General features: G+C 39.9%; 1 protein-coding gene across 1 annotated transcript; it reads right to left on the bottom strand.

Moving 5' to 3' along the window:
- Positions 1-6,169: 6,169 nt before the first annotated feature.
- Positions 6,170-11,318, bottom strand: LOC146980861 (uncharacterized). The gene is made up of 5 exons (XM_085788032.1): positions 11,279-11,318; positions 10,807-10,866; positions 10,549-10,680; positions 9,514-10,071; positions 6,170-8,979 (listed from the first exon to the last, which is right to left on the bottom strand). Exons 1-5 carry the CDS (start codon positions 11,316-11,318, stop codon positions 6,179-6,181), a joined length of 3,591 nt encoding a protein of 1,196 aa, XP_085644158.1. The 3' UTR covers positions 6,170-6,178.
- Positions 11,319-12,741: the final 1,423 nt, after the last annotated feature.

Raw genomic sequence — 12,741 nt, 5'->3', positions numbered from 1 at the left:
TTACCCATACTCACAGGCTTAGCTAGTTAACGAGCTAACGTTAAGCTATCTAGCAGATGTAAATGGACTCACACATTGATACGTTAGAAGTGTCAAAGTACTAAAATGATACTATAATTTCACTCACCAACAAAACTGGAGAACAGCAACGAGCCAAACTGTCTGAAATCCTCCAAAAGACACCGACAACAACGAGCTCAGCAGCAGTCCTGTTCAGCTAAAGAGTCACCAAGCGGAGAGGTAAGGGCTTTCAAACTGTCGCGGCAGTCACCTGTCAATCAAAGCAGCCACGCCCACAACGACGTTTACACTCTAGGGTTGACTTGCATCTCTTCTCTTGATAATGTCAGCAGGGTTGCCAACTTTTGGTCCTGGGCTGGAGTGAGATTCTGTTGGTCTGTTAGCAGGGGGAGGGGGGGGGGTGTCTATAATAATAATAATAATAATAATAATAATAATAATAATAATAATAATAGTTATGTTTATTGTAGTTTTTCTCTCTGTCTCTCTCTCTCTCACTCACACACACACACACACACACACACACACACACACACACACACACACACACACACACACACACACACACACACACACTATACCTGCAAACTGAGTAGGCTAGAGGTGTAATAGGTGACAAAATATATCCCTCTAGGGGGGTCTGGGGGCACCCCCCCAGGAAAAAATTGTGATTTTAACATGTATTTGAAGCATTCCTACTCTGAGAAGAAAATAAAGGGAAAACACAACATTTGCTTCAGATAACAGGGGAAAAAAAGCAGATCTGTGGTTCCTATCATTGTATGGCTGGAGTGTATGAAACTGGTCTAGTGGGGAGCTCTGGCTTTTGGCCTGGACCAGCCTATTGACCCTATTAATATATGAAAGGACAGAACAGACATGTCCTGTTCAGTCTTCTACTACAGCCTGATGATACAAGTCAGGTCCTGAAATGTGTGTTTCTCTTCTGTAATAAACATTATAATAAACACCCATTCGGAGTTTGCAGGTATGGCCCACGTGCATGCATGCGCAGTTGCGCACACACGTACACACAGACGTACACACACACACACACGCGCACGCACACACACACACACACACACACACACACACACACACACACCTGTTGCTGCGCTGTCTCTCTCTCCTCTGCTCTCTGGACTGAGCTGCCTGGCTGTACTTTTGTGCTACCCAGTCTGCATCTTGATTTTATAGTTTTCAACGGACTGGCCCAACCAGCCCGACCGCAGGCGTCAGTTCGAGCCGCGTTCAGTCCGACAACATAACTCGGTCAGGTCAGGTTGTGTCTCGGGCTTCGCTCTTTCCCTCTTTTTTTTGGCCATCTGATTCGGACCAAGTCGGGTCCAGGCTTCAGCACCGTGCCGCTGTTGGTGGGGGGGGGGTCGCTGATTGACAACTCCCCGTCCTACTGTGCTGTGCTTGAGCAGCCGTCCAATCGACACGCGGATAAGCATCGCGCACACCAATCAGAGAGCCTTGCCAAAGCTTGCTTTAATTTTTTTTTTTTTTTCCAAATCGCTTGATTTTGGCGTGAGAATTGTTTGAGTGGCGTGAGAGCGTGAGACAGGACCTAAAAGCGTGTGACACACGCCAGATGCGTGAGAGTTGGCAACCCTGATGTCAGTGATGATGAATTTAAATAAAGATTGAAGTTAAAAAAAAAAATCTCTTCTCTTGTTCACTCCAATGATATATTAGTGCAGTAAACTAGATATCACAGATTATTTTTGCTCCACAATCACAGAAATGTAATCCGAGCCAAACAGATCCACAGTGAAGGGTTAGAGCAGCCTTGCCTCCATGTGTGTTATTATTTACCATAGAGACCCACGATTCACACTATACCTAATAGTCAGACATTAACATAACCACAAAAACATCAGAATGTAGCGTTCTATTGCTTCTTTCTTGTTTAACTGCTGCAGAAATGCAGACAGACGTTTTCAGAGATCGGCCTATTTCCATGTAGGCCATCTATTTATACATAGACTTTTTAGCTTAGCTTCTTGATTTTCTCTTGTCTTTAGCCTAATTGAACTAGGATTTATTCATTGATTGCACCTTGAATTTACATTTTTTCCTTAGATTTCAGAATCCCATGAGAAGCTCCCACCTGCAAGTAAACGTTTAACTGCTGCAGTCAAGCCTCCACTTCATCACGGATCTATTAGTACATCTTAGATCCATGAGATAGGATACATCCATGAATATGCTCCACAAAAAATACAGTTGAGCTATCACCGGCATTGTAGATTTTCAAAGGAAAACCACTCATTTTACTTATTTTCTCTGTGTTCCCAGTAAATTCAGATTTAGTATATTAAAGGAGCATTAACGCAAATCCAAATTCTTAATTCGGCCACTAGATGGAGCCAGTGGCTGAGCATATCAGATATAAACAAGTGGGCCATCTATTTATACATAGACTTTTTAGCTTAGCTTCTTGATTTTCTCTTGTCTTTAGCCTAATTTGAACCAGGATTTATTCATTGATTGCACCTTGAATTTACATTTTTTCCTTAGTGATGAAAAACCATAGGTAATTTCTCAGTTTGTAGAGTGAACAGGCTTTTAGTCCATCTTTTCATTCATCCACGAGTGTCGGGAACGCAACGGAGGAGAGAAGGAGAGGATGAATCTGTGCCAAATAAAAGAGATTTTACCTCAGAGAATTTCCATAAATCTGTTTTTTTAGCTGTCAGATCACAGTGAAACAAATGAAACCAATTTACTTCCGTGTGTATGTGTGTTATGTGTTAAAGCATCCTCCTCGTGACACGCTTACAGTGGTCTAGACAAGGAGCGCCTAAAATAAACACTGAACAATGAGCAAAGGGTCTAAGCAACAGAAACCAGTCTAACCAATTTAACCAGGTTAACTTTATTCTTTTTAAAAGTTGAGATCTCAAGGTATGCAAAAAACAATGAGACATGCAGTCCCTGAGAAGCATCTGTTCATGTTACAATATCATAAGTTGTATTAAGTATTTATAATAAAACAATAAAAATAATAAACAATAATGATAATGATAAAGTAGCCCACTATAATGGCAAACACAGTAGTAGAAATGACAAAACAATATAAGTCTTTAAGTGCTGAACTGAAGGCAACTGGACTTCTTGATTGATTGAATACATTTCACCTCATCAAAAGGCTTCTTGAGTTCTGATAACAATAGCAAGAGAAAGTCAATAAAGTCAGTAATCAGCAGTAGGGTTGTTGGGATTAAAATAATTGACATACCATTTCATTTCATCAAGACATTCACAATAACAAAGAAAACAAATGATAAATCTGCACTGACATCAATCTATTCCTGCTCACCTCTCATATATAGGTTATTCTTAGAAACACTGACGCCCAGTGGTGAACATGAAAACTGTATGGTCTTTTTACCAACACAACCATGTAGAAATTAGTAGACATCCTGCAAAAAAAATTGCGCTAGTGTTGTTACCTAATGACAAAATGTACAAAAAGCATTACAGCGTCAGTTCTGGTCTCAAGATATGGTGAAGGTGGCTTTTTATATGAAGGTTGAGTCATTCTGAACAAGAATGAATAAAGGTCTAAGGTCATAATGCATAAATCTATCTAAAAGTAAAACATTGACATCATCACTATGCTTAAACCAATAATCACACTCTTGTTTTGCATGCCATTAACCGAAGTAGTTGTCTGAAAAAATGTAAGAAACTGAAACAATGTTTTTGTTAGTAATATTTAACCAATACGTACAAATATAACTTTAATCTACAACATTGATTTATACAAAGGTTTCACCTCTTGACCTTTATTCCCATGAACTTCTGTTACTGACCCTCTGTCTCTGATGGTCAGTCGTGTGCGGTCAACATGTGTCTTTCTGAGGTCAATGACATCAGCTTTATTTTTCCAGTCTTTGGGGAAAGGTTCTTGGTATATTCTGCTGCCGACAGCACCATCTCATCACTGAAAATCGTTTCAATGTGACTGAGGAGATCCGCACTGTTGTAGTGATGGAGGTTGTAGGAGGTTGAGAACCTGGCTGCAGAGGAAGGTGTGTAAGCCAGGCTGGCTCAGGCTCATCTTCGGGGGGGGGGGGGTCTAAAGCTTTTTCTTAAGCTTTAGATCGACAAACACCACCACAGCTGAGTGGAGGACAGATTTTAGAGGTGTCTTTGGTTGAAAGGTTGGGAGGTAAGGAAACTGTGGGGCTGCTAAAAGATGTATTGCAATACCAGTGCCTAAAAGAACTTCTTGATGACAAATGGGAGACAATGACAATAAACATCTAGATGGCTGCTAAAGTATGTAAAGCGGCGTTCACACCGAACGCGATAGACGCGAATGGAGCGGCAACTCTACATTGAAAATCAATGTAAATGGCGCGATGACACGCGATTCAGGCGGAGGCGGCGCGAATGGAGCGTCTGGTGCGATGAGACGCGGCGCGAATGAAGCGGCGCGTTTGAAGCGTCTAGAGCGGCGCGAATAAAGTTGAAAATATTGAACTTTTCAGGCGGCATCGCGCCGTGACATCCAATCAGCGACGAGTTCAAGCCGACGACGTCACTTCTCTGTACGGTTGTTTACACTCAGAACAACATGAAGGAGAAGCTAATTGTATTTGAGCTGTGTGTGGGCACCGCTGCCGTCTTCTACACAGAGTGAACAAAAAAAAAAAAAAACACACACACACACACACACACACACAGTGAACCCAGACACGACGGCGGGTGGTTTTCTGGTGTTTCTGAGACTTGTACAGCAGTAGTACAGTGCAGCAAAGGTGGTGATATCAGCCACGATTGACGTGGAAAGAGAGCAGGTTGAGATCACCGGTTTTCAAATGAACGGGCGGAGCGTCTAGCGCGAATGACGCGATGGACGCGAATGATCCAAAATGACCAAGCGGTGCGAATGAAGCGTCTGGCGCGATTATATTCGCGTCTATCGCGTTCGGTGTGAACGCCGCTTAAGGGTTCTTCCAACTTCTTCCTCACACTCCAAGTAAAAAATATAAATGTAGGCTATGAATAAAAAGAAACATAATATTCTGAATTATAATAGAAACCATATGTAATTATCAACATTTTGAATTAAAACAAATCACGAATAAATTCCACTAAAGCACACAAAACTCATCAAAGCTCTGTGTGTGTAACAATAAAATCGTAAACTGTTTGTATGATCACACCCTCATCCTCGAGATATCGTTGAAATGGGTTCTTCTTTCTTTGCTTTTCTGGGAAGAAAAGGTGAGCCACAGGAAATGAGGATTTTGTTTCCAAAATAAAAAAAAATATGAAAACAAGAAAGCTCCAGGGTTTTCTTTTTTTCTTTTTTACAATCTATGTCATTTTGTTGTGTGTGGACACCACAAAAAAATGTTATTTTGGTGCCAGTGGAGGCAAATGATTATTTTGGTTCCTCGTTAGTTCATCAGTAACTACTGTAATGTTTGTGTACCTTACACAAAAATAGTAACTAATGAATAGGTAATGATTCAGTACTTATTACCTACTCATTTTGATGTCTCACTTTACACAAAAAGGGTAACTAATGATTAAGTAATAGTTAGTTTCTCAGTAATTTGATTAGGAGTTACTGAAGAACTCACCATTTACTAATAGTGTGTTCCTCATTCATTCCAAATTTGTTTCATAGTATAACTACTCTAAATTTTGTGCACCTCAAACAATTTGACTGTGAACAATGGTGTGATCAGTATACAGTACTTTACATGCAGCCCCCATGACACATTCTAACAAACAAACTATCATATTTATATTGAAGCCATAGTACAGAATAACAAGGATGGTCATTAATGTATAGTATATGTGGTCTGAAATTAATGAATAAAACTCTTCTCAAGAATCCTGCTGTCTGTGATTTTTTTAAGGAACTTTTTGTAAAGATGATGATGAAGAAATGAAAAACCACTCATTACGTGTCATTTTAGGTCATTAATAGCTCCTCATTAGTTCCTCAGTAACTATTCCTCTGAAATTTGATCAGGCGTTCCTGAAGAACTGACCATTAACTAATAGTTAATTAATCAGTAGTTCCTCAGTAATTATTCTAATTTTGTGTACCTTATTGTAAAGTGTTACCAATATTTTTATTTTGATACTAGAATCGAAAGGGAGAGACCTCTGGTGTTGTCGCATCTCATAAAATGTTACATCTCTCCTCTTTCCTCACATGTTCCTTTATCAAGTTGTTGATTACTTCCTCATGTTTTGTCTTTAGGTCATCAATTGCTTTCTTCTGATCTTCTTTGTTTTGAGTGAGGCGAAGACAGACGTTTTTCAGCTCTCTCATTTCTTCTTTTTGCTTTTGCTCCAGTTCCTCAAACTGTTTCTTGAATGTTTTATCTTTCTTCAACTGTTCAATCAACAAGTCTCTGTTTTCTTCTAATTTCGTCATCATACTAGCAAAGTTATTTTCATATTTATTTTTGAACTCATTGAATTCTTCTGCTTTCTTTCTGGCCTCGGATTCATATTTGTTTTTAATATTCCCAATCTCTCTGATGTGTTCTCTTAACTGGTTTTGCTGCATCTCTTCCTGTTCTTTTCTTTTCTTGTCCTCTTCCATTCTTTTGTTCTTTTCTTCCTCCTTTGCCTCCTCAAACTCCTCTTGTAGTTTTTGAAGTTTTTCTTTCTCCTTTTCTCTCTGCTTTTCTTCCTCGAGACGGTTGTCCCACCATTGTTTTCGCTGATTCTCCCAATCATCTTGTTGTTTTCTCATCTCTTTTTCTTGTTTCCTCATCTCTTCTCTGCTCTTTTCCAGCTCTACATCAGTCTTCTCCTTTGACTCTGATTTAGCTTTTATCTTTTCCTCCAATTGTTGACGTTTCTGTTCCCACTCCTTTGCTTTAGTCTTACCTTCCTCTCTCCACTTCTTTTCCTCTTCCTTTCTCTTTTCCTCATCTCTTTTTCTTTTTTCACGCTCCTTGTTGATGTTTTCTTCTTTTTCCTCAAGTAGTTTCTCTCTCTCCTTTCTCTCCTCTTCCATCTTTGCTGTCTGTTCTGACATTTTTGTTTTCATTTCTTGCATTTGTTCCTCATGCTTTCTTTTAAGTTCACCCTTCTCTTTCTGCATCTCTTCTTCTTTTTCCTTTAGGATCCTCCTAAACTCATTTTCTATGGCTGCCTCAGCCTCTTGGAGCAGTTCATTTGTGTAGTGTTTGCTTCCATTTTTCTTCATCATCGCCTCAACCATGATCAGCAGTTCAGCGACTTGTACACGGTTTTCTGGATTTTTATTATTGAACAAATGGTATCTACCCCCACAGTCATGAATCAGTTTTTTGACGAAGGCATCACACTTCTTTATGTATTTCTGAAATCCATCATTTTTAAAATGGTCTCCTCCTGTGAATATGATGATTATGAAATCAGTTGACTTCTTCCCAAAGACCTTCTTGATCAGCTCCACAGATTTTGTTTCCTGCTCTGTAATGCGACCAGTGTCCATCACCAGTAAGAAGACATGAGGTCCAGGAGCCAACATGTTCATGCATTTCACAAGCTCCTCTTGAACGTCTTCATTGGACAGAGTTGTGTCAAATAAGCCGGGGGTGTCGACCACAACTACAGGACGTCCATTTATGTGCCCAGCAGCTTTTTCACAAAACTTGGTGACTGACTGTGGGCTGCGTTCAGAATGAAAACATTCTCTACCTAAAATGGTGTTTCCAGTTGAGCTCTTCCCAGTGCCAGACCGACCAATCAGAACCATCCTGAGAGGCTCTCTGCTCTGATCATGATCTTCTTCTTCTATCCCGCCCTTCTGTTTCACTGCCTGAAGTTCAGCCATGAGTCTTGTAACCCTCTCCATCTGAGCCCTGGTGAACATGTCCTTTGTGAAGCATCTGGATCCGTCAACACTCATCTTGTCCACAGTGTCCAACAGCTCAGGGATCTGCTGTTTGTCCTTGATGTTGACAACAACAGATCTTCCTCCACAGCTCTGACAGAGCACCTGGATGTCTCTGTTATCTCTGACAAAGTTAACAACATCTGGAGCTGTAGGATCTGACTCCACAGTGAACAGGATCATGGTGAAGTCATTGACTCTACAGCTGAATGTGTTCTGGATGGTTTCTAACTCTCCTTTGTCTTCATCAGTGAGGGGACCCACAGGTAGGACCAGGATGAAGCCATGGACGCCCTCAGGATCACAGAGGGAGATACACCTGAGTGATTCCTCCATCACTTCCTCCTGAGGTTTTCCAGACAAGGCAGGAAGCTCCACCAGGGAAACCTGACGTCCACACACCTCTCCCTGACGTTTAACACACTCTGATGAGTTGGAGACTGAATGAAGTTCTTTCTGACCTAAAATGGCCTCAGCTGCTGAAGTCTTCCCTGCTCCTCTCCTCCCACACAGAACCAGGTTTAGAGCTGGTTTCATGGGTCCAGACTTTGTTCTCCTGGTCTCTTTAGTGAGGGTGAGGAAGGATCCTCTATTTTCATCCACAATGGTCTTAATCTTCTCCATCAGCTTATTATGGTCATTTTCAAACATCTTGTATTGTCTTCCTCCACAGTCTTGAAGCAGTTGATGAACAGTGGGTTGTGATCTACTAATCTTCTCTGTTAAGGCGACCATCGAGTGTCTCAAAGCATCTTGACCAAACAAACTCAGGATGAAGTTCAGAGTTTTTCTTTTCTCCTCAGTGAACTCAGAAGGCTTCACCACCAGTTGCAGAACATTTGGTCCAGGTGAACAAAGAGAAACACACTTCTTCACTTCTTCTCTCAATGCTTCCTCAGTCAGACTGAACATGTCTGGAGTTCTCACCACTGTTACTGGTTTTCCTCTCCACTCTCCTTTGGTAGCCTCACATGGCTTTTGTGGGTTGAATTTTAAAAAATCAAAATGTTTGCTGCCAGTGAAAAATTTGAAGGGTGTATTCTTTTTGTCCTTGATTTTACCAATCATCATGATCCTCAGTTCATCTGCTATTAAAGTCAAAAAATAAAAACATTAGGTTGCAGAATAAAATGAACACATTGTTCACGTCTCAATTCATCACACTAACTGTAACCATACTTACACAACAAGGAGGGATTTACACATTGCCTCTTATTGTATCAAAATTGCAATGCCCGCTAATTTTATCAAATGTGAAACTTTTATGTCACAGTCTCTCAAATGAGCTTTTCTTCTTCTACTTTTTTCTAATTGTTTTTCAGTCAATTCATTATGGATCCTTTTCAGTCAGTTACCTTATCATTAGCCGCAAATGAATATACTGTAGATCTCAGTGTTGTGTTGTAAATTATCACTGTATTTATCTGGATAGTAATGACATGTTAATACTTACATGGTTGGGTTGTTCTATCAAAGACACAGTAGTGTCAAGTACAACAGTGTGATTCTGTTTTCAGTGATTAATAAAAAGAAGTGAGTGATTGTTCTGTACTTACCAACAGTTTCTGTATGAGCCACAGTTACTTCCTCTTGTTTCAGGTTTTCCTGATCACATGTTAAACCTGATGCTTCCTCAAAAACACCACAGCTCACATGTCCATTGTTTTCCTTCACAATTTGATCCATTCTTGTCAACAGCTCTGGAAGTTCAAGGTTCTCCTGCTTCAAGTATCTGTATCTACAGATTCTGATCATGTGTTTTAATGGTGGATGCTTCATGTAGTTTTCACCTGAACTCTTCTCTCTGGGTGTTGATATCAGTATCAGTGAATGATCAAATGATTGATCACTGAAGAGTTTCAGGACTCTGCAGAGCCTCTGTTTGTGTTCCTCAGTGAAGTCTTCAGGTTGTAGAACCAGCAGGAACACATGAGGTCCAGGATCAGAGAGACTCACACAGTCCTTTATAAACTCTGTCAGTTTGTCTTCAGAGATGTTTGGATGCAGCAGATCTGGAGTGTTGATGAGGACTATTTGTTTCTTCTTCCACCGTCCACTGACTCTCTGACAACTGTCTGGTTCTTCCTCAGTGTTGAACATGGTCTTTTCCAGTATGAAGTTCCCCACTGAACTCCTCTCAGACCAGCTGTTCCCCAGCAGAACAACCCTCAGCTCAGACACTGAGGAGAAAATGAATTCTGTCAATTGTGGCATTTAAGCAGAAAAAAAAAGTAAAAGTGAAGCTTGTGCAGTACATCAGCTTACTTATGCTATGACACTGTAATGATAGGATACCTCTCTGTCTTGTTTTTGTGCAATATCCACTCAATTTTTTAGTATAATTTCATATCCAATCATGACATTCTTGTACTTGATGTTGTCATTCATGCATCATGGCTTGAACCGGCAATCACTGCTTCAGGCCATACCAACATGGGACATGCTCTTTTTTAAAGTATATTTTTTGGCTTTTTGCCTTTATTTGATAGCACGCAGTAGAGATAGACCGGAACCCACTGCACCACATACCGCCCCTGAACCACCATTTTAAACATGTGTTATCATACTGTACCATATCTTAATGGATACATAACATGAATAGTATTTTCAACACCTTTGGACAAATCACCCAAAACTGTTGGTTCAGTTTGACTCACTGTCAGGTTTCCGGTAAGGAAAGCTACTGCAGCGCTTCCGAGGTTGAGCTTCTTCTGTAACTATAAGGATGAAGAAATATACAATATAATTATGTTTTATATTCTTTTTATACTGTATTTTTGATCTAACCCCTAGCAATAGCATCATGAAAAACTATGGTGACTGTAGGTTACTACTGATGTTATCTAATGGCTCGTTGCTGAATAATGATGATTTCATTTGTCAAAGAGACTGATTTCTCATGCAGTTTCACTCACAGTTAGGGCGAGGGAGGTCAGGACTGCTGCTGCGCATCTGAGAGTTTAAGTCTTTATCATCTACAAAACAACAGAAAATCAAAAAACATCAAAATCACTTCACTCAGCAGTAATTACTGTACTATACAGTAGGTAATCACAGTAATGGGTTCACTTTGGGTTGGACCTTGCGGATTAGTTTAGATTCAGTTCATGAGTTACTTGTGTGGATCAGATCATTACCCAACAAAGGAAAGTATAAACACATAGAGACTTTGTAGTATTGGATCCTTGATCAATGCAGCCCCTAAGGGATCTATGAGAACAATCATTATTACTAACTGCACTTCTCACATGTTTTCACGTTTGTTTGAGTCTGGGTATCAGATTCAGGCCCGTAGAGAACTTAACATGCTGCAACATGTAGTTCAGACTTCACAATTTTCCATCCAGCTCCAAGTGTGAAATAAAATATGATGCTTCACTGACTTACCTGCAGCAGCAGCAGCAGCAGCAGCAGCAGCAGCAGCCATCTTGACCTCTGTTGAGGACATCAAAATTAATTCAGCTGGAGGGAAGAATAAAGACTTTATTTCTCAACCATTAAAATCTGTTACCTTATCTCTCACTTACACAATAACAAATAAGTAACCAAGAGTTCAGTTAACATCTGAGGATAAGCAATAAATGGTGTTTCAACTCTGTGTCACCAACATGTTTACATCATCACTTTCATCATGAGTCAAAATATGCAAAGATCAGTGAATAGGATTCAATTCGGCTGCTCTTTAAAATAAAATAAAAGTTCAGGTGGTCACATAAATCACATTAAACTCTTATTTCTAAAAAAAAAAAAAAATGCAACGTGAGGACATAGGAGTTAACAGCCAACTACTGGAGATGCACAAATCAGAGTTCAGAATATAAAATCTGCAGTTTCACTGTTTTACATTCATTACCTTTACATATCCCACTTTAACTCATGTCATTTTTACTGGTTATTGTAGGCTGTTGATGATCTTCAGGGCATTCACTGATATTTTGTTCCAGTCACAAATATTTCATTAGGGGCATCTTGTCTCACATATTTGGGCCATCTTTAGGTGTTGGCTTCCTGGCTGTGTTATCACTGTTACAAACTCCTTTCATCTTGAATCTTAAAAGGCACTTATACCAGATCAACAGCTATGACTGCATGACCTCATCTGACACCTCTGTTAGCTACTTAAATCACTTTTGCTTCACATAAGACCTGATTTAGGGAAGTCTTCCCTGCCTGTTTTATGGAGCCTAACTTTTGTTCGTCATTCTAACCACTGAAATCTGAAATACCAAATCACTACTGTTAATGCTATAGGCTACTGATCCGAGGGGTAAAAACCAATTTAATCTTAACCGACGTGAGAAAACATAAACACACAATCTCTCAATCCGAGATTTTTCATGTCAACCAAATCTGAGATAAATTAAAACAACCGACATCTCCTCCGCACGTTTCTTATTTACATTCGCCGGAATCACGGTAAATTAATTACTACCATTAACCAAAAACCATCTTCGATGGTTTCAAGAACGAGCTTTCATTTCTATCACAATTTCATATCAGTTAAGTTTCCTGACTGTTTCATGCAGGTTGCGACATTGTCGCAGTGACAAATCCAGTCCGCAGACAGAGATATAACACCTGACCTGAGTAACTAATTAGATGTAGAAATTATATGATCAAATGCACTCACCTGTAAATGATCAATAATCCGTCTCTAACGTCAGTCTTTCTACTGATTTGATCAGAATTCCTCGTTAGTTCGATGAAGTTTTTCATTGAAGTTGTTCAAGTTGCTTCGACATCCGAACTTCATGTTGTGCCATCAGTCCGAGTCCATTCCGAAAGTGAAAGTCATCTATTCAATACACTATTTATTTGACTCGACGCTGATTATATCCGTTAAGATGTAA

This window comes from Trachurus japonicus, chromosome 9 (assembly GCF_045865225.1).
Source record: "Trachurus japonicus isolate A0001 chromosome 9, Traja_1.0".
Classification (NCBI taxonomy): Eukaryota; Metazoa; Chordata; class Actinopteri; order Carangiformes; family Carangidae; genus Trachurus; species Trachurus japonicus.
Note: the sequence above shows the minus strand (reverse complement) of the source record. Positions and strands in the feature narration are given on the sequence as shown.